At 52.4% G+C, this 22309-nt stretch overlaps 1 protein-coding gene across 15 annotated transcripts in view; it reads right to left on the reverse strand.

The window, feature by feature from the left end:
* CFAP46 (cilia and flagella associated protein 46) overlaps nucleotides 1-22309 on the reverse strand; it is a 105801-nt gene that overhangs the window by 9935 nt on the left and 73557 nt on the right. For 10 of the 15 annotated variants that reach the window (XR_008378849.1, XM_053584427.1, XM_053584434.1 and 7 more), the window contains 12 exons: nucleotides 21807-21942; nucleotides 18329-18517; nucleotides 17684-17872; nucleotides 15425-15559; nucleotides 15172-15351; nucleotides 14639-14809; nucleotides 6956-7053; nucleotides 6391-6467; nucleotides 5850-5980; nucleotides 5310-5431; nucleotides 4445-4524; nucleotides 3377-3538 (listed from right to left, as the gene is read on the reverse strand). Coding sequence is in view for 12 of the 15 variants with exons in the window: in XM_053584427.1 (XP_053440402.1) it covers nucleotides 3377-3538; nucleotides 4445-4524; nucleotides 5310-5431; nucleotides 5850-5980; nucleotides 6391-6467; nucleotides 6956-7053; nucleotides 14639-14809; nucleotides 15172-15351; nucleotides 15425-15559; nucleotides 17684-17872; nucleotides 18329-18517; nucleotides 21807-21942 (1670 nt within the window). In the remaining 3 variants the exon portion in view is untranslated. Of the gene's footprint in view, nucleotides 1-3376; nucleotides 3539-4444; nucleotides 4525-5309; nucleotides 5432-5849; nucleotides 5981-6390; nucleotides 6468-6955; nucleotides 7054-11511; nucleotides 14215-14638; nucleotides 14810-15171; nucleotides 15352-15424; nucleotides 15560-17683; nucleotides 17873-18328; nucleotides 18518-21806; nucleotides 21943-22309 lie in introns of those variants that run through there. The other 5 variants (XM_053584428.1, XM_053584429.1, XR_008378851.1 and 2 more) reach the window with 5 other exon arrangements.

Below are 22309 nucleotides of genomic sequence, written 5' to 3' on the forward strand. Positions count from 1 at the left end.
CTCACACAGCTCACAGCAACCTCATACTCTTGGGCTTAAGCGATTCTCTTGCCTCAGCCTCCCAAGTAGTTGGGACTACAGGTACCCGCCACAATGCCTGGCTATTTTTTGTTGCAGTTGTCATTGTTGTTTAGCTGGTCTGGGCCGGGTTCAAACCTGCCAGCCTTGGTGTATGTGGCTGGTGCCGTAACCACTGTGCTACAGGCGCTGAGCCCACATCCCACTAGTTTTTGACATGTCCATGATCATGTCACTTCTGCATCCCACGAGATGGTCAAGCGTGTTGCAGTGTGGACAAGCTGACTCCTGGTAACTGGTTTCTACCCTGGTCACCGGCAGTCTGAGACGCAGCGCCACTGCCATTCTGCTGTGTGACTGTCCCATGTGTGCCTGGAAAGACCGTGAACTTTTAGGCACAGAGTTCCATGCATCCATAAAGCCGAGACTGTTAATGAGGACATCCCAAACCCTCTATGCTTCTGCCCTTTTGGTCAGTCTGACCCAGCAGTCATCTGCCTGGGTCAAGTCATAGCACCAGCACAGCTACAGCCATCCCTCATGGCTTCTGCTAAACCAAACCCTTGTCCTACGCCCCTGTCCCGACAGTGCTGCTGGTTGCAGACGAGGCCCCGGCAGTGTCACTCCTTGTCAGTTCCTTTGCTCTCCAGCCTGTGGGCCGCACCTTCTGTCTGGCTATGTTTCCTGGACACGGCTCATGACCAGCAGCCTTGTGTCCAGTCTGCCTTTCTTAATTTGTGATAGCAAGGGAGCAACTTCTCCCATCTTGCCTTTTGATTTGTGTCTGTCCTTGTTTACCTATGTGCGTTTCTCCAGTATTCACTTTTTAACACCTGGCTTGAGGTAACTGTTCGTTTGTTTTCCTTAGGCATCCTTCTACTTTATGGGCTGAGACCTGTGCCTGAGTGTATGCACCCAGCGCTTTTCCATAGCTTTTTCTATCCCAGACTCAGTGGCTTGAGGGTCTGAGAATGCTCCCGCACTCTGGGCCTGCAGAACCCTTCCACTGTGGCCATGCAGTGATGCATTTAAAAAGACTTGTCACAGTTAGCTAGTATTTTGCTTGCATTGTGATGAGGGTGTGTATTTGTTTCTTGCTGTTATTAATAAATCAACACAAATACAGGGCCTTCAAATGACACGAATCTTCCGCCTTGCAGTTCTGGGGGTCAGATGTCAAAACGGGGCCACAAAATGAAGGAGTTGGTGGAGCCAGCTCTCCTGGAAGCTCCAGGAGGCCCCGCCCAGCACCTTACCACCCAAGCCCCCACTCCCCATCTTCAGGTGGGCAGCGTGGCCTCCCAGACTCCTACCACCTTCCTGCTGCCCTTGTGTAAGGGCACTAGCATCAGAAGGGGCCACCCAGATAATCCAGATGAGCTCCCCATCTCGAGGCCCTAATCACATCTGCAAAGTTGCTTTTGCCATGCAAGGCTGCAAGGGTGGCGCTGTCCTCCCAACCACACTGCTGTGTGGGGTTCCTCGTCTGACGCGATTGCACTCTTTTGTCCCAACACTTAATAAAGGGTGCACAACAGATAGATACCCTTGTAGAAAAAGGGAACATAAACTTCCCCACATGCCACACCCAAAACTCAGTTTCAGATGGTAAGGCAAAAAAGGATGTACTTAGAATATTCATAAGAAGATATCTTCATGATCTTGAGGTAAGAGAAGAGAAGAGAAGAGAAGGAAAGACCTGAATGACAAACCGAGAGCTGGCACCACACTCAGCAGGGCAGCCCATAAAGCTCCTCGTCTAAGGTCAGGAGTGAAGCAAGGTGCCTGCTCCCACCACTCGCACTCAGCACAGCCTTCACCAGAACACGCAGGCAAGAAAAAGAAATGAAAATCGTCCAGATTGGAAAGGATGGTTAAATAGTCTCTGTGAGCTGATAACATGCCCTTATATATAGAAAACCTTGAAGACCCCATCAAAAATCTGCCATAACTAATAAACAAATTCAATAAAGTTGCAGGATACCAAAGTGACAAGACACAAACCAGTAGCATTTCTACACAGAACTAATGAACTACCTGAAACAGAAATTAAGAAAACAATCCTATTTATAATAGCATCAGAAAGAATAAAATACTTAGAAATAAATTTAACCAATGAGGTAAAAGATGTGTACTTTGGAAACTATAAGACGTTGATGAAAGAATTGAACACACAAATAAATGTGAAGGTATCCTGTGTTCGTGGATTGGAAGAATCAATTTTCATTCAACCAGGTGACCTTTACCTTGTAATTGGAGATTTTAGACCATTCACATTTAGTGTAACTATTAATATGGTATACTTCCACTCACTACCTCTCAGCTTCTATGCAGTTGTACACTGAGATTATAAAACTACATAGTAGTATTTTCTTTTGCTCTAAACTTTTTGTTCAAAAATACTTAAATGAGATCTTAAAAACAAGAAAACAGTTTTACATTTCTACCCACATTTTAACCACTTCCACTGTTGTGTATTTCTTCCTCTGCCCTTGAGTAGTTTCCTCACACACAAGCATTGATTGGTTCTCAGTTGAAGACTTGAGCAGATGCTCTGCAGATCTCAGGAGCTCCCCTCTCTGCAGCCCCCTCTGCCCTAGAATGCTGCCTATGGACTCCTGCTGTCCTGGTCCCCTAGGTCCCAGCCCCACATGCTCAGCCCACGGAGTTCCCTGGGCTCTCCCTGGCCACCCTGCCCTGCTGCGGAAACTCTCCAGGAGGGAGCTGGGGCACCACCTGTCTCCTCTCTTGGGACCCACCGACTGCACTGCCAACACCCGGTGTTTGAAAACCCTTGTTTCATGTAGTTCATCTTGTCTTTAGTTGTTTCATTTGGAAGGGCAGATTTCATCCTTGTTCTTTCATCTTACATGGAAGCAAAAATCCAACCTACTTGTTTTTAACTTAATTAGGTATTCATCAAAATGTGTCCCACCTACAGAAGGCTGCATGCATCACAGGTGTACAGTGTGGAAGATCTGCACAGACTGGGTGTACTTGTGCGGCCGGCACCAGAGGAGGCACCCCACTGCCAGGCCTGAGTTAGGCCCCTCCTGTCCTCTCCTTCGCAGCTTCTCATCATCTAATTAGGGAGCTGTTCACAGCTACTTTGGTTCCCTCCCGTGCAACAACGTTTGTAGGCACATGAGGAGCAATAAGTTCTTCACTGGACACTGAACCCCTGACAGAACACGGCACATACCAAGTACTTTCCAAATATCTTTGAAAAAGCCCTTAGAAAGATGTTGCAACATTTGATATTTATTTGTTATAGAAGTTACCATTTCTGTATCTGAAAAGTAATTTAAATGTTTCCGTTTTAAAATTAAACATGAATGTGGTTGAGGGCAGTTCTTACCTGACTCTTCTTTATGGAGGCGATTGTACAACATTTGGAGAGAAAATTCTCGTGACACAGAGGAAATTATCCCTTCATCCAGCACGGACAGACCTTCTAGCGGCAACTGCAGAAGGTGCCTATCTGCAATCAGGATCATCTTATCTGCAGCCTCAGCGTGTGCTGTGGATGGGCAATGAAGTGGCTCAGGAGGTCCACCGCCAAGGATGTGCTCCACAGCCCAAGCAGCGTCAGTGCGAGTTCTGACAGTGCTGCAGGGATGCTTGGCCTGGCCCTGGCAACCATGGCTGGGAGACGTGGGAGAAATCTGACCTCAGCACAGCCTTCTGAGAACTGGGGCCCCCGGGGACACTTGGGGACCCTCGAGGATGGACACCAGTTTGGCTGGCATGGCTGAGCTCACAGCTCAGGCCTAGAGGGACCCACACTGAAGAGGCACTAAGTCTGTCAACTCAAGGCAGCAGATGGCAAAAGTGAAACCCTGGAGATACTGGACACTCCTTTCTGGTTGTGGGGATTTGGGTCACACTGTTAGCACAGCCTAAGCCTGTTTCCCAAGCCGAGTGAGGAAGGCTGTGGTCTGCACTGAGGCTGGAGCAGGACCCAGAGAAAGCAGCCCCTTGAGGGCCTCCTGGAGATGGAGCTCCCAGGGCGGCCCACAGTAGCCGTCCATGTCTGTAAAGAGAAGCCAGGGTGCCAGGGGGTGGAAGGCCTCTCCCTCCACTCTGTTCTCATGCCCAGCTCTCACACAGAGATTCCCATGATGACTTCTGTAGGGAGCTGACGTCTCAGTCCATGAGAGAGCAGCCTGCCAGGCTCCAGGGGCCCTCAGAGAGATTTTGCAAGAGGCCAGAGCGCTGGTCAGTGGCCGTGCAGAGAATCTCCTGGGTGTCTAGCTACAGGAAGCAGGGGAGTGTGCGGGTCCTGGTGTCCAGGGCACAAGACCCCTGGTCTCTGACACCCTCAGTGTGCTGGATAGGTGAGGAATCCCAGCCCAGCTTCTTCCGTGCAACAAGCTAAGAGACCAAGGGAAGAGTGGCTTGAGGTCTTGGCCCCATGGCCACTTACTTTGTCCTACAGATATTTTCCTGTCCTTGTCTTTGGCTTTTGCTTTCCCAGAATCTGCAACAACAGTGGGTATCTGTGCTCTGAAAGTCAAAGGTATGTATTCAGGTTTCGAGGTGCAGATGAGAGTAACACAGACCAAGAACATAAAACACATCCATTCAGCCTGTCCACAGTAAGGTGGCAAGTGCCATGAGCCACTCTACAGGCTCCCTTTTGGGCACCAGCCTTGCTGAGAAGGGGCTGGGATAATGTCCCACAAGTTGGAACAGAGCAGGACTTCACCCTTATCTGCCTGTGGGCAGTGCCCGCCTGCTCTGCTCTTCCTCTATACCCCCAGTGGAGGGGACACAGCACCAGTATTTCTCCTGGGGTAGGGACACCTGGCGTCCAGAGTGGAAGAGACTTTGCACTTGCCTGTTTTGGAGGGAGCACACCCAGGGGTGGCCCAGTCCCAGGGACATGTGTGTCCACACAAGAGCAGTGTCAGAGGGAGACAGCACCAGGCCTTCCACCTCTCCATTGGCCAACCACTTGGCTTCTCCAGACTCCTGAGAGTTCTGGGGGGTCAATCTACCTTCCAGACCCACCCTCCAGGCTGCATGGGCCCCACGGTGCCTCTTCCTGCCCCTCCAGCAGCCTCTGCCCGCCTGGGCCCTCCCTGTAGGGACTTGCAGAGCAGGGACCCAGCACCCATTTTCCTGCCCCTCTGCAGGAGCCGCCAGGGGCTTGGACAGCCCAATTGAGGCAGCCCCCACCCCACTGCAGCCAGCACCGGTCTGAGGGATGCTGCCTGTCACCTTAGATCTGTCCAGAAGCTGGTCAGCCCCTGAGAGCACTCTGAGATGCTCCATTCTGCTGATGGTACCTGTCTTCAGCACAGCTGAACAGCGGGAAGAGCGGCTTCAGGTAGGCCTCCATGAGCTGCAGGATGCGGCCCAGCCCCTGCAGACCAGGTGCTTTGTCCCTCACCTGTACATCCTCTGGCTCCTATCCCAACGCAGACAAGCCTGTACTTTAGGGGGCGCCCAAAGGGACCCCATAAACCCCAGCCCCATTCAGAGCAAGGGAGGGCCGGGCTCTGCAGTGGAGGGCTGCAGCCTGCCTCTGCCAGAAGCACGTGTGGCCAGCACTCCCTGCACCTGGCTGAGCCTCCAGCCACACCTGCCCCCTTGCCTCTAGTTTCCTCTGCCTCCAGCAGGGAGGGTCCTGCCTGCCAGGACCAGGCTCTGGCCATTGGGTCGCACTCACGTAGGATACAATGTGGAGAGTTTGCTCCACGCTGCGTGGAGTTACCCCAGGCTGGGAGCAACAGGGTGTGAGATAGTGGTGCCCAAGCCCTGCCTCCACCCCACCTCACTGCAGTCCAGCTGGGATCCTGGCTCTCCAAGGGTCTGGGAGGCCTTACCACGCCTGGGTTCACGGCCGTGTCCTCTGTGTGTACCTCAGCCGGGGGCTGCTCTTGGAACTGCTGGGCACAGGCCAACAGGTGTGAGAAGTCAGCAGGGCTCACAGCCAGCCGCATCACCTTGCAGAGACCTGTGGGGACAGAGATGCACCCTCTATCCCCACCCTGGGCTCTCAGCACAGCCAGTGCAGAATCGGGGTGAGTCATGGGCAAAGGGCTGCTCTCCCTGGAGCAAAGGCTACCGTGCTCTGCAGGGAACAGCCCCATTAAGGCAGAACCAGCACATCATCAGGGGTGGACATAGCCTGGGACACACATCCCCCTGCCCTGCTCCCCATTGTCATGGGCTCAGCCAACCCCTCCATCTCTTTGGGTGGAGGCTGGGCTGGGCCGTGCCCCTTGAGACTGGGGCTCCGAGGTTGTGCTCATTTTCCTGAGTGAAAGGTCTGAGTCTGCAGGGATGCCCCCCCTGTGCCCCCACACGTGTGGTGGAGTCAGACCCTGCTTCTTCCCCACCCGCCACTCACAAACAGAAACTCACCGCCCACTGATAGCACCTTTCCTTTGCTGGCGGAAAGGGACTTGGATTTCTCATAGGCAGCACAATACAGCCGGGACCTGCTGGCAGGACGTGGCAGGGTGAGAGGTGAGTCCCCAGGGAGCCACTCACAGCCTGGCTCCAGGGATCCCAGAAAAGCTCGGTGAGGCCCAGTGAGGCTGATCCCGTAAGGGACACAGCCCCAGTTGAGGCCCCCCAAAGCACACACTCAGCAGGTGAGGCTGAGCCACGTTGCAGCCAACTGGCTGTACCCTCAGAACTCGTCCAGCCTCTGTGTCACCATTCAGGGCCCCTCTGGAGGTGGGTCACCGTGGTGGCCCCTGCCCCAGTCATCCCCGCTTAGCCAACTCAGAAGGAACAGGAGTGGGACCCCAGTATCCCTGGACCTCTGCCCTCTGGGTCAGCTGGAAATGCCATGTCTGTCCAGCACCCTTCTCAGGGACAACCAGAGCATCCGTAGCATCCTGAGACCACCTGGGGGCTGAGTCTGCGTCTTGAGGCTTAGCCGGTGGGGGCAGCCTCAGTAACACAAGTGCAGAGAGTCCACCTGTCTCGTGAGTGGTGCAGGAAGAGGATCCGAAACATAGGCGGGATCTCATTCAGCAGGTTGAAGTGTTGCTCTGTGACACAGAGATTCTGCCAAGCCTGTGTTGTGATAAACGGACTCATGAGGCATCACTGCACTATCTCCACCACTTTTGAGAAACATCACAGCAGAGGTTCTACACAGAAGCCTGGTGGAGCTGCTGTCCCTTTGCCCCAGCTGGAGACACCCCACCCCAGGGCTGTGTGACTGTCACGGGGGCAGCAGAAGGAGAAGTTGGTGGCTCGCCTGGACTTGGCATCCTCTCTAGTTCTCGGTGGGCAGAAGCCCCTTTTGCAGGACACAAAGTGCACAGGCACCAAAAGCAGAGTGACTCGTGGAAAAGTGTAGCAGCTCTTCCCTCCATCCTCCCTGTCTTCACACCACGCACGTGGACACACATGGACAGACACAGGTTCATGCAGACAGGCGCAGACACACACACACGTGCAGATACACAGACACGCAGAGACATGCAAGTGCAGACACACAGAAACACAGAGACACAGACACGCAGACACACATGTAGACATAGACGCACAGAGACACACATGTGCAGACACGCAGACACACGTGCAGACAGGCACAGACACACAGACATGCACAGACACAGACACGGGCAGACACGCAGACACACACGTGCAGACAGGCACAGACAGACACATACATGTGCAGACACAGACACACACGTGCAGACAGGCACAGACAGACACATGTGCAGACACAGACACACAGACACATACATGTGCAGACACAGACACAGAGACACACACGTGCAGACAGGCACAGACACACAGACATGCACAGACACAGACATGGGCAGACACACAGACACACACGTGCAGACAGGCACAGACACACAGAGACACAACACTGCACCCTCACCCCAGTCCGGGGGAGCTTGGAACAGTCCAGCAGGCTGCCCGCGCCCAGGCTCCTGGCCATCTTTCCATGCCAGGCATGGTGCCAGGGCTGTGATGCACAGTTTGGGCTCACCACCTGCAGTGCAGGTGAACCCGAGGATCCCCCAGCCAGTTGTGAATGCTCATGGATGGAGTCAGGGTTTTCAGATTGGAAAAATACAATAGTTCTTAGAAAACTTTATTTGAAATAGAACATACCAAGAGACAGTGGTAAGAAAAGTGAGATAGTTTTCACAGGGGACAGAGAATGCTGCTGACCACCCCATGCAAGCTGACTTCCAGCAGCTTCAGCTGGCAGGCTGCTACATGTGGGGCTGACCTCCCCTTTTGCTATGAAGCACCCCACTACGTGAACATGCCCCTACCTCATAATCCATCCTGTGGCCAGTGACATCTGGTGGCTTCCTGTTTGGGGCTACCTGCTGAACATGCAACCATACGCTCCTTGTGGACCATGGGGAGCAGAGCTTGGTGTGGGCACAGAGCCAGGTGTGGCCTTGCTGGGGTGACTTCACCAGATTCTGCCTGGTGCTCCCAGTGGGGCTGTGGACCTGGGGGTCTGAGGCTTCAGGCACCCACCATCTCACCTCGAGGGCCTATGTCCCCCTTTCCATCTTGGCCTTGCTAACAGGTGTCTAGCAGTATCTGAAAGTGGTTTAAATTTTTGCATTTCTCTGATTGCCATGAACTTGAGCACCATTACGAATGTTTATTTTCTGTTTGAATATCTTCTTTGATATCTTTCATCCATCTTCTTATTGGAAAGTGACACTGTTTTCTATGTGCAGGACACAGAAGCGCTGTCAGCTGTGCCCACTGTGGACATCCTCTCCTGCTCTGGGGCATGGCTGGTTAGGTGCTTGGAGGCCAGAGCTGCCCACTAAAGTGAGTTCAGGCTCACTCTCTGCCTCTCCCTCTCATGGTGAGTACATCCTGCCTCCAGAGGGACACACCCCACGGGTCACCAGTTAGCGCTCACAATGCAGCATCACTCAGGTCATCTTTGCAGAAGCAGTGATGTGACCAGTCAGGGCATCAAAGCCGGGACACTGAGGGGAGAAGGGCGCCTGTAGGACGGTGTGGACGCACAGGCCTGCTGGCCTGCAGGCTCAGTCCTGGCTCCACGGGCTGAGCTGAGCTCCTCCCTCATTTTCTCAGGAGTTCTGTGGGTTTCAGGGTGCTGGTTTTACACATCTTTTGGTAGATTTTCCCTAGGTCTTTGATATATATTTTTTTTGATGCTGCTGAAAATAGTATCATTAAAACAGTTTTCTTCTTCCACTGTTTGTAACTGGCATGTGGCAAGATCAACCTTTCAGGCTCTGACAGTGACTGTGTTAGCTGTGCGAGTTGATTCCAAGGTAACCCCACAGATTGTCCTGGCTGGACTGGGACCTGCAGAGTCTTCACGACTTCACAGGTGCCCAGTGGTGCTGGCCCAGCCCTCAGGTCTGTCCCCTTTTCTAATCTCACTGCCCTGCAGTGAGCGCAGAGCCCACATTAGCTCTATTCTCAGAGAAAACCTGGCCACGTGTCACCATAAAATATGGTGTGCAGTTTTAAAAACATTCTTCAGCAGATTAAGGACATTTCCTTCTATCTTTTTTTTTTTTTTTGGTAGAGACAGAGTCTCACTTTACCACCCTTGGTAGAGTGCCATGATGTCACAGGACTCACAGCAACCTCCAGCTCTTGGGCTTTCACGATTCTCCTGCCTCAGCCTCCCAAGCAGCTGGGACTACAGGCAGCTGCCACAACGCCCGTCTATTTTTCTGTTGCAGTTCGGCTGGGGCTGGGTTTGAACCCGCCACTCTCGGTATATGGGGCCGGCGCCCTACTCACTGAGCCACAGGCGCCACCCTTCTATCTTATTATTTTTTTTTTTTTTGTAGAGACAGAGTCTCACTGTACCACCCTCGGTAGAATGCCGTGGCGTCACACGGCTCACAGCAACCTCTAACTCTTGGGCTTAGAGCGATTCTTTTGCCTCAGCCTCCCGAGCAGCTGGGACTACAGGCGCCCGCCACAATGCCCAGCTATTTTTTTTGTTGTTGTTGCAGTTTGGCTGGGGCTGGGTTTGAACCTGCCACCCTCGGCATATGGGGCCGGCGCCCTACTCACTGAGCCACAGGCGCCGCCGTCTTCTATCTTATTTTTTAATCATAAATTAAGGTATTGAATTGAGAAGTGCTTTTTTGGGCAACTATCAAGCTTTTATAAAGTTTCTCCTCTTCCTCTGTTAATATGTGAACTATATTGAATGATTTTTTAATATTAAGCCACAGGGAACATACTTATGTGATCCTGATGGATTATCCCTTTTATAATTGCTGGATTTTATTTACAGACATTTTGTTAAGGATCCTTGTGTTTGCATTAATGGGAGACATGCTCCTTTCTATGTAACATCCTTGCTAAATTTCAAGGTCGAGGTCCAGCTGGCCCCTAACTGGGAGCCAGGAGGTGCCTCTATTGTGCTCACCTGCACAGTTTTAAAAGGCTGTCTCCCTCCTCCAATGCTTGAAATAATTACTGGTGAGGCCAGTTGTATCTGAGTATTTTTGTAGGAATGTTTTTAATAAAAGATTCCATTTCTTTAATAGATACTGAATTTTTCAGATTTTCTATTCTTCTGTTGAGTTGTATTTTTTTGAGGAATTTGTCCATTTCATTCAAATTCAAATGTATGGAGTAAAGTTGTAAATAATATTCCCTGATTAGCCTTTTGATGTCTGTAGGATCTCACTGATGTGTCTCTTTATTACTGATATGAAGATTTGTGTTTCTGGGGTTTTTTTCCTTTAGCAAATCTAAGCATTTATTGATTTTGTTAGTCTTCTCTTTGGAACCAGTTTTGCCTTTGATTTCCTCTGCTACTGATTTAACTTCATTAGATGTTATATTTATTTGTTCCGTTCCATTTTTCTCAACTGTGATTAGTTGTTGTAAATCAAAGCTTAAATCAAGGCTTCGCTGCCTTTTTGTGTTTAAGGCTATATGTTTCCTCTACGCCCTGTTTTAGACAAGTCTCCCAAGTTCTGATCTACAGTATTTTCCGTTCCTTCCACCCGTGAGTTTGGGGACAGACTCTCAAACCCTTTCACCCCCAGTCCTCAATTGCACAAGCTTCTCACGTGCACACAGTCTCTCCAGCCCCACCACCTCAAGTGTCGCTCATCCCAGCACCAACTCAGAAGTCTTAAGTCCAGGGTCTCTCATCTGTGAGCCTGCGATGGTAGCGGACCAGGCAGCATCGACACCACCCCTTCAAAAGGGATGAAAAGTGAAAAGAATGGACTGACAGGCCTGACAGGCCGGGCAAACCGGCACCCAGCAGGCAGACCATGCCTCAGAGCAAGGACAGCCTCTCCTGACCATGAGTGGCCTCCACTGGGCAGATGGCCCACAGCTCTGCTGTGTGGCTGCCACATGGCTGGACTTTCCCGGGGCAGCTGACACCCTGGTGGTGTTGCAGTCCTGGGCCAGGTGTGGTCCTGCTCCCAAGGCTTCTCTGGGTACTGCGCTGGCTGGGACTCTTATAGCTGCTCCAACCCCACATTTCCTCTTGGTGCTGCTCTACTAGGGCTCCCTGAGGTAGCTGCGCCCGCCATGACTCTGCCTGGGCTTTGACATCTGGGCAGAGGCTGCCGAAGTCGTGGCTCCTGCCTCCTGCAGTGCCAAGGCCACAGGTCAATCTGTACCAGGCAGTCCCTGGTTTCCTCTCCTGAACAGCCAGCTCTTCACATGACCAGGCTGAGAGTTTTCCAAGTCTTCATACTTTCTCTCTCTCTCTTTTTTTTTTTTTTTTTTTTTGAGACAGAGTCTTATTTTGTCGCCCTCGGTAGAGTGCAGTGGCATCACAGCTCATAGCAACCTTTAGCTCTTGGGCTTAGGTGATTCTCTTGCCTCAGCTTCCCAAATAGCTGGGACTACAGGCACCCCCCACAACGCCTGGCTATTTTTTGTTGCAGTTTGGCCGGGGCCGGGTTTGAACCTGCCACCCTCGGTATATGAGTCAGTGCCCCAGTCACTGAGCCACAGGCGCTGCCCCCTTTTTTTCTCTTTTGAGTATAAATTCCATCTTCAAGTCATTTTTTTCCTTCTCCCAGAACTTAACACAAGCAGTTTAAAGTAGAGGTGGCAGCTGAGTTTTCTGCTGCTGCGATATTCTCCCAGACACCCCAGCTCATCATGCTCAAGTTTTGCCTTCCGCCCTTGGCCAAGTTCTCTGCCAATTTATAAAAAGGACAGCTTCACTCTGGGCTTCACTACCTCATCCCTCAGCTACTCGGAGACCTGGTTGGAGAGGCCTTTGCTGTCCATATTGCCATCAGCATGGTGGCCGCGGCTGCTTGGCCAGTCCCTACAGAACTCTAGCCTTTCCTTGGCCTTGCTTCCAAGCCTTGCCAGAATTGCCCTGAATGCTCCAGACAGACTCATGGAAACACAAGCATTTTCCAGGCTTCTCCTCCAAATGCTTCCAGTCTCTGCTATTGGCCATCTTGGAACCTGCGGCCCCATTTTCAGGGTCGTGTCAGCAAAACCCAGGCCTGGAGCCAGTTTCCTGTCTTAGACCACTTTCTGTGGCTTAGAACATGTGAAATTGAGTGATTTACGAAGAAAAGAATTTATTTCTTACAGTTACAGAGCTGAGAGTCCCAAGGTTGAGGAGCCACTGCCGGCAAGGACGTTCCTCCGGTTGGGGCCCTGTAGACTGCCAAGCTGGCACAGGGCGTCCCTGCAAGTTGGCTAAGTGGGCTCAGGCCTCTCCCTCTCCTTACAACCTGCTGGCTCCCCTCGAGTGACAACCGCTAATCCACAAATAGGTTGACCCAGTCACCTCCTACAGACCCACCTTTCAATACTGCCACAGTGGGGGTTCAGTTCCAGCATGAGTCTCAGAGGGGCAGATGTTCACCCCACAGCTACCCATTCTGTCTTTTCCGTTTTCCGATCTCCCCAGTTTCTCAGGTGGAGCAGCTTCTCTAGTCTGTGCCTCAGCACCATTGTGACCTTGGGCTGTGACCATGCTTCCTTGATCCTTCAGATATTGTTTTGGGGATGCTTGCAGGAGGCCAGTGTGTCCTTGATGCTGCCTCCACCCAGGCACTGAGACACAGCAGATTCCACTGCCTTCTAGAAGCTTCCAGCTGAACACCCACAAGGTCCAGGACCCAGTGGGCATCCTTGAAGGGTGGGAGGGGGACCTGCTCCAGCTTCCAGCATGGGGCCGCCCTCCTCCTGGCTGCTCTAGCTGCGGCTCCTTCCCCTCCCCACAGAGGTCATATGCAGACCAGCCCCTACAGTGCGTGTCTGCAGAAAGTCCTCCTGCCGCAGGCGTGCATCTCTCCAGGTCTCACGGCTGGTGAATTTAGGAAGAGGAGTTTCTGTAGTTCACCTGGCTCTCCAAGGCCTTCGGGCTCCCCCAGCCCCAACTCTCCTACAGGTCTATACACCTGTGAGTTGGTGCAGGTGCACAAGAGGATTTCTGAAACAGCTGGAGGTGGAGGAGAAGCATCCTGGAAGTGGGGTGGCTCCCACGTGTCAGGCCTGGGCATGCACAGCCCTGCACTCACCACACTGTGTGTGCTCCGGCATCCTTGGCCCCCAGTGTCCCTGTGGGGCGAGCCCTGCATTGTCTCAGCCACAGGGAGACATATGAACCGTGAACCGCCCATGTCCAGATCACAGGCCCCAGAGTCAGGACCTGAGCCCATAGCTGGTGGCTGGTCACAGATACTGCCCACCTGGCTGTTTGTTATCTTGCCCGATAACCACAGCCTGGAGCAGCCCATTTTTTTCAGAGACCAGGTCTCGTTATGTCGTTCAGGCTGGACTTCTGCACCTGGGTTCTAGCAATCCTCCAGCCTCAACCACCGGAGCAGCTGGGACTGCAGGTGGGTGCCACTGCTCCTGCTTTAGCCACTTGTATTCCCCAGCCCATCTCTGGCATCTTCCTCCAAGCCCCATGTCCAGGACAGGGCTGGCCCTGCACAACTCTGAGTGGACACTGGTTCTCAGCCAGGAGGTTTGCTCCCACTGGGGATGCCTGACATCCTGACGTCACCATGGGGGAGTGCTCCCAAGGCCTGTGGTGGAGGCAGGGCTGCTGCCCCCAACAGAATTTTCCAGCCAATAAAGCCCTGAGTGAAGGGATAAGAGAGCAGATCCACCCTGGAGAGGACCGTGGAAGCAGCCGTGAGGAAAGGGAGGGAGGAGTTTCCACCAGGGCACTCTTTCGTTTTCTGTGATTCATGAAATTTCATTAAGTTCCTTTTCTGTAAACACTCCAGTTCACACCTGCTAGTCCAAATAAAAGCTGTAACGCTGTGCAACCGACTGAGACAGGAACGTTTCCTGTCTAGACCAGGGTCAAGGAAGCTCTTGCCCTCACCATGACCCCTGGGGCCACCTGGGGGTACAGGTGCCATCCCAGCTGAGGCACAACCTCAGCACATCCCCTTCCTTGGGCTGGCATCAGGCCCTAACTGCAGGCCCGTCTGCTAACCATGCTGCCACCTAGCAAGTGAGCTGCTCCTGTCCCCACTAAGCCAGTGAGGACTCCTGGAACCCTGCCAGGCCACAGGGCTAGGAAAGGGCAGAGCAGGTCTGAGCCCAAGCTGGAGTGACATAAGGGATCTCCTCTCTTAGGCTTGGGAACAGATGGCTGTGAAATCTGTCTCAGAGCTGGGGAGTAGGGGCAGCTTCAGCGATGTCCCTGTACCTTGGAAGTGGCGGCCAGCCTCTGCTCCACGCTGGCACGCAGGCTGGTAGGAGCCCCATCATGGCGCCTGAGCCGGTCCTGCAGCTGCAGCAGGGCTGCAAGCTGTGAGCTGCTGGTGTTGGCTGTGGCCGTGAGCAGGACATCCCGCATTGCCTCTGAGGCCGAGCAGCTCTGCAACAGACCAGGAGAGAGGGGCGTGCTGGGGCCTAGCTGCAGCTACCCTGTGTGAGGCGTAGTGGACAGGGCTGCAGCCCGGAAAGAGGACTGGCCAGGATGTCCTGGAGGCCTGCTCCCTCTGCTGGCCCTTGTGGCTAGGTCTCTGTGTCTGCCTGCTGTGGAGACCTGGGTGGGTGCACGTGGGAGCACTCTGAGCCATGTGGTCGGCAGGTTTTGCTGGCTCTGCAGGACAGCCAAGCTCCAGGCCCAGATCTTCACCCACTGAGCAGCATCTCCAGGACAGGGCCTGGCTCTGCCCAGAAGGAAGGGCCCCCAGTGAGTGTCCTCCCATCCCAAGGCGCACAGATGCAACACACCTGAGACAGTGCCAGGAATTGGCAGGTGGCCACAGGGTCCAGGGTGCCGGTGCACTCTACCAGCTCCAGGCTGGCAGCCGCGGCGACATCCAGAAGGCCATTGCCAAGGGCCACGTGCAGGCACTGCAATAACACCTCAGACGCCTGGGCCAGGAGCCGCCGGGCCAACACCATCTTCCTCTGTGGGCACAGGCTTGGCTCAGGCGGGGATCTGTGGGCAGAGGCCACTCAAGGGGTGTAGGGGCAGCAGTACCTTCAGGCCCTCGCTTTTCTTGCTCTGCTCCCCGGAGGCTGCTGTGACAGCCGGCAGGTCCCCTTCCGACTTTTCAACGCCCTCTTCCTCACCTTCCAGCTGCAGAGATTTGAGGCTGCTCAGCTTAGTGCCCACCTATGAAACACACTCAACGGTCGGGGTGGGCAGAACACCCCGCCCTGGTGTGGTAGGTCCTGTGGGGTCCCTGGGGAGGGCGCCAGAGGCCACAGTCTAGCCTCACCCCAGCTGGTCACACTCCTTGTCACTCTCGCTTAGTCCTTTAGAAACACCTCCCTACCTGATGCCACAGGGTGGGGGGGGTGGTGGTGAGCTAGGGAGCAGGCAGGCCCCAAAGAGCTTAGATTGGGAGGGAGCCACTGGACTTGGGGATTACTAGGTATCACAATCCTAAGTCTGTGTATGCCCAACAGTAAAGCTTCAGAACATATGAAATATCAGGCCAGATGCTGTGATTCCTACCAGCACTTTGAGAGGCTGAGGTGGGGGGATCTGGCCTCATACAGAAGCATCTGCCCCACCACCCCGGCCACCTGGCTGCCAGGAGTTTGAGATTAGCCTGGGCAACATATCAAGACACCAAAAAAAAAAATTAGCCAGACAGGGTGGCGGCACCAGCAGTCCTGGCTACTTAGGACGGGGAAGGAGGAAGATTGCCTAAGCCCAGGAGTTTTACGCTGTTGTGAGCTGTGATTGCACCACTGCTCCCCAGCCTGGGTAACAGAGATGAGACCCTGTCTCAAAAAATAAACAAAAACCATATAAAACATTGACAGAAATGGAAAAGGAACAGCGGACAGACCCAGGTCCTAGTGGTGAGTGTGACCTTGCTCAATTGCTGATGCTTCAAGCCAGCCAGTACAGAGTGGGGGTGGGGGGCAGCTGGTGGCCTTGTCTGCCTGACTGACGCGCACCAAGGCCAGGCCAGGCCAGGCCAGGCTGCTCGGTGTGAGCAGCACCGACCAAAACTGACCCGTGCAGGGCCACGGCAAGCCTCAGCGAACCCCAGGGATGGAGACTGTTTTCTAATCACAGCGAAATTAAACTACAAACCACCAATAAAAAGATGTTTGTGAAAAATGCAGTTGCCCTGAAATGAAGCAATGCAATCATCAAATTGGTCAAAGGAGAAATCACAATGGAATTTAGGAACTACTTTAAACTGACTTAAGAGAATGAAAATACTGCAGATCAGAACTTGGGACACTTGTCTAAAACAGGGCGTAGAGGAAACATACTTAGTATGTTTAAGGCCTTTTGCCTTAAACACAAAAAGGCAGCGAAGCCTTGATTTAAGCTTTGATTTACAACAACTAATTGCAGCTGAGTAAAATGGGTGGGAACAAGTTAAGGAGAGCCTGGAGGCAGGCAGGTGCCTCTGTACAGGGGCTGACCCCAGGGTCAGGGCTGATGCCTGCCCTGCTGGCACTGCCTCCTAGCAGGGTCTTGCGCCACCTCTCTAGGGGAGGACCCAAGCTCAGTGAGGAAGGTATGAGGGCTCCTGGCCTCAGCTGCCCGGCTCACAGCTCCCTTGCAGGGGCTCAGTGCATTCCAGGGCAGGGACAGACATCAGTCCCCTGAAAGTATGTCAAGTCCTGTCCGGGTCCGGAGGACTCAGGATACACAACATCTCAAGGCTGATCCCAGGGCTGCAGTCACCTGGTCAGGGAGCTGAGGGTGTCTTCCCGCAGGAGCTGCAGTGGGGTGGGTGCTTTCCAGGATGGGCAGGCTGGAGCAGGCTTCCCTGCTGGGTGGCCTTTCAGGGCCCAGAGGGGGCCTGGGGTGGGCTGAGTGCCTGGATGCACTGGTAGTGGCTTGGCTGGGTGGGTGGGCGGTGTGGAAGGGCTCACCTGGCTACACACTTGAACAGGGTCAGCACCTAGCATGCAGGCACCCAGGCCATCTATGAAGCTTCTGAAAAGCCACTGAGGTGGAGAGACACCAGGAGCCACGACCTGCTCCCCATTCACCAGGGCTGGGGCTAGGACTGGGACACAGGTGGTTTCCTGTGTAGGGGTATGGGGCATCCACAGCCTGGTCTCCTCCTGCCCACTCTACACCAGGGCCCTGGTTCTCTTCCACCCTGTTCTCCTCTCTCAGCTGCACCCTTCACTGGGGATGACGCCTGTCTCATGTCCAGTTCTTACTGCTGAGTGCCGGGGAGTTTTCAACCTTTGCTTTTATTTTAGACATCAGAGGCACGTTTCTAGCCAGACTTGAGGGAGAAGCCAGGGCACTTACCAAGAGGCACTCCTCCCAGTAGCAGGTGGGGCGCACAGGGTCTGCCTGCACTGCCAGCAGGTGCAGGGCCTTCCCGGCCAGGACCAAGAGCTGGGCGCAGATCTCCGCACAGCCCATGCACAATGGCTGCAGGCTCCCCAGCTGTGCCAGCACTGTGTGCGCCAGGGTGCGCTTCAGCGCCAGCCACTGCTGCAAGGACGTGAACATGCCAGGCTGCCACCCCGCGGCTGTAGCACTTCTGCCCAACCCCGCCCTCTAACACCACCTGGGATTGGGGTGGGGGTCTAGCGTGGTGGAGGAGGGTCTCCAATGTTCCCTTGTATAGCTTCATTCAGAGCTCACTAGCAAACCAAGTTCAAAGCTGGGACTATCTTTGGCTCATTTATGTTTATGTCAAATTAATTTAATTCATATTCATGATATCTAAGAAAGTAATTAGTCGAGGCAGATACAGGCGTGGGAAGGAGGGCTGCAGGGTGGCATGGAAACCCCCGCATGGCCTGTATTTTGTCAGTCAGTTCAGGCCCTCAGCCAGCTGGCAGTGTCCCTCCTGCCCTGTGCTGCTCAGGCAGGGTCCCCTCCAATCCGCACCACCAGGCCACTGATAGGACAAGCCCTGTGGTGCTCCCTGGGGCGCGCGGTTACCAGGCCCACAGCCGAGTATTCACAGGTGCTCCGCAGGTAGTCAGCCAGCAGCTTCTCCAGGGAGCCCTGCTCCAGCTGCTGTGCCTGCACCTGCTCCCAGATGACCTGCAGCATGTCCAGCGAGGCCTCCACCAGGCCCAGCTTGAGGCGGGCAAGCTTCCGCATCAGGGGGCTGTTGACGTCCTGCAACTGACAGGGCAAGGCGTGGTCAGAGACCCAAGCCAAGGGGTCCCAGCCCACCAGCAGCTGCGCAGAGGGCGTGAGGAGGGCACAGGTCTCCTGAGCACACCCCCCAAAGCCACCCCCACTCAGCATGCCCACCTGACCTGTCCTACCCCCAAATCGCCTCACATTCCTTTATGACTCTGGCAGGACAAATCAGCCCATGCTCCCAGTCGTGCTAAGTGGCATCAGAATCTGCATGTGGCCTTGCCTGATTCCGTGCAGCAGGATCATCCCGTGGTCCTCTCCTGCTGCTGCAGACCAGCCCCGTCCTCTTTCTGGCCACGTGAGTCCCCTGTGCAGCATGGTGTATCCACGATTGTGGTTTCCAGTTTGGCAACTGCAAGGGCAGCAGCCACGAGCACCATGTGCAAGAGTTCCCGTGGATATTTGCTTTCACTTCTCTCGGGTAAACACTCAGGATGGAATGCCAGGGCCCACGGGAGGTCTGTGTTTAGCTTTTTGTGAGGCTGACGGGCTCTCTAAGCAGCCGTGCGGCTGTCCATTCCCACCACAGTGTGTGAGGGATGCAGCTTCTCCACATCCTGGTGACGTTCCCTCTGGCCGGTGACCTCGTGATGGGGATGCAGTGGCTTCTCAAGAGGTTGTAACTTGCACCTCCCTACCTGACTAATGATGTTTATCATTGTTTCATGTTCTTATTTACTGTCTACATACTTTCTGTGAGGAAATGTCTGTTAAGACAGTTTGCTCATTTTTTTTATTAGGTTGTTTGTTTTCTTGTTATCTTTTGAGAGTTCTTTATATGTGGGTCATTACAAAAGTTTTGAGACACACAAAACTCACAAAACATAAAATCGAAAGGATGGAAACAAATGAAGCCTTCCCACCAACACTGATAAGTCGGGAGAGCTGCTATGTTTCCTGAAAGTGAAACAATGGACCATAGCACAGTCTGTCTCAAAACCCACGTACATTCTGAGCACCTTTACCAGCTACCCTATCTGGAAATACTTTCTCCCAGGCTACGGCTTGTCTTTTCATTCTCTCAGTAGTGTCTTTTGAAGAGAAGTCCAGTTTCTCAATGTATTCCTTTATTTCTCACGCTTTGCGTGCCATGTGCGTGTCTAGGATACCTTTGCCAAACGTAAGGCCACAAAGGTATTTTCCATGTGTTCTTCTGCGACTCCTACAGTCTTTGTTCTTATATTTAGGGCTATGATCCATGTCGAGTTAGTTTTTACATAAACTAACTCGACATGGATCATAGCCCTAAATATAAGAACAAAGGGGGGACAGGATGTCCAGTTGCCCAGCACTGCTGACAGCCTGTCCCTCCCTGTGCCTTGGTTGCAGATCTGTTTCCTCTGTGCTTCTCTGCCCATCTCTGGATTCTCTGTGACGACCTATTAGTCTTTGTCTAATTTTACACTAAAACCACACGGTCTTCATGCCCATAACTTTACAATCGGTCTTAAAATTAGGTAGTGTTAGGCCTCCAATTTTGCTATTCTTTTTCAAAGTTCTATTGGCCACAACTTTGTATTCTCAGTTTCTTAAAAGTGCCTGCAGTGATCTTGATCAGGAGTGCAGGTAATTTACAAGAAAAAAATCTTAACAGTACCGAGTCTTGTTTCTCCATTTACATCAGTCTTCTTGAACTTTTCTCAGCAATATTTTGTAGTAGTTGGGATATAATTTTTCACATTTTCTTGGTCAATTTCGTTTTTATGCTATCACAAGTGACATTGTTTTTAATTTTTAGTATCTGTTCCTGACATATAAAAATATATAATTGACATTTATATATTATTCTTATATCCTACAACTTCACTAAACTCGCTTATTAGTGCCAGTAGCTCTTTTTGATAGGCTGCATATGATTTCTATATACGCATGTTTATCTGTGAACAAAAACAGTCTCACCCCTCCCTTTCTCATCTGGACACTTCCCGCCTCTTCTCCTTGCTTGTTGCACTGGCTGGAATGACAGCAAGGTGCTGCGAGTGAGTGGGGGGCGGACAGGCACACTCCCACCTCGGTCTTCATCAAAGGGGCTGCATTCTTTCTCCACCGAATATGATCTTGGCACTAATTTTGTCAAGATGCCCTTCATCAACTTGAGGAAATTCTCTTCTATCAACTGTTTTCTAAGAGTGTTTATGAGGAATGGGTGTTGAATTTTGTCAAAAACTTTTCTTGCATCTACTTTTATGTATTGTTGGATTTAATTGCTACAGAGTTGTTTAGAATTTTTGCACCAGCGTTTATGAGAAGTGCTGATCTTTATCTTTGCTTTCAGTTTTAGCTTTGTTGGTTGTAACACCTTTGTTTTGTTTTGGTATCAGGGTAATATCGGCCTCATAGGGAAATTGGGATGTGTCTTCTCATTCACAGTTTTCTAGAAGAGTTTGTGCAGAACTGGCGTTCTACAGTTCCAGGTATTTGGGGCACTGGCAAGGCCATTTGGGCATGATGTCTTCTTTCAGGGTTATGTTCACCCACCAGTTCCATTTTAAGACATGTACGTATTCATCATCTTACGAATTGCAGTTTTCACCCTAGAAGTTTACTTTTTGTCTTCTTTGTGTATGTCTAACATCTCTACTTCACTTTCTGAATGTCAAGAATACAGTTTTAATAACTTTTAATGTCCTTGTCTTCCAGTTATAATGTCTGTGCCAGTTTGGGGGTGGTTTGACTCACTAATGATTCTCTATAACTTGTACTTTCATGATTTTCTACATGGTAATCTTTGAAGGGTTTCTAGACATCATACAGTTCACTTTGGGGAATGGTGGGCATTTTTTATCCCCTCAAATGTTCTTGAACTTTGTTCTGGGTAGTTGATCTTTTCATGCCTTCTTTTTAAGGTTTCTCAAGAGGGTTTGGAGTGGCCCCTCCCAGGGGTCACTGTGTGTCACTGGTGGTGTCCTGTCTCTGCCCAGTGCTCTGCGAGCCATGAGGTCTCCCAGTCAGGCTGTGGGGGGAAGACGCTGTCCAGCCTATTTCCCGGAATCTCTGGGGCCTTCCGCCATGCGAGCAGCTTCCTCCCAAGCATTTTCTGACAGTCCCCAGCTGGCTGCTCTAGGGCCTCACCCGAGGATCTCTGAAGTCTCTGTCTGTGTAGTGCCCTCCTTTCTGGGGCTCTGTCCCATGAACCCCAGTTCCCTGCCCTCAACTCAGGCCAGCCAGACCCCCTGGGCTCTCCTCCTGGGGCTGCAGTAAGCCTGGCCCTTGCCCCAGTGCCGGTGGGAATGACCAAAGATGTGCACAGGGACCAGGACACACTCACCCCGTGAAGGCCCAGCAAGGCCTGGGTGCTGTGGAATCGTTCCTCCTCTTCAGCCACTGCCCTCTGAGACAAGCCATGTGCTTCCAGGTAGCAGGCAGTCTTCTGCTCCTCGTCACCCTCGTTCTGGGCACACACCCTGAACAAGACATGGGGTGGGATTCAGAGCGACAGTGTTGAAGTCGGCCATCACCAGTGCTGCTGAGTGTGTAACCTGTCACTTTGATGTAATTACACTGCACACTTTATTCATACTTAAAATGTTATAATTAAATGTTTTACATGTAAAGACATTTTCAATATACCTTAAAGCAAAGGTTAAGAGCTGATGAGTACCATGTGTGCAGGACCATGCCGTTCACAGGAAAATAAATCTACACTTAAAGAGACATGGGACGCAGCAGAGTCAGCTGCGCTGCGTGTAACCAGCTGTGACGGTCCCCAGAGGCAGACATGGTGCACAGTGACAGCCTGATCCAGGATAGGCCCCACTGGAGTCAGGCTGC

This window comes from Nycticebus coucang, chromosome 3, assembly GCF_027406575.1.
Source record: "Nycticebus coucang isolate mNycCou1 chromosome 3, mNycCou1.pri, whole genome shotgun sequence".
Taxonomy (NCBI): domain Eukaryota; kingdom Metazoa; phylum Chordata; class Mammalia; order Primates; family Lorisidae; genus Nycticebus; species Nycticebus coucang.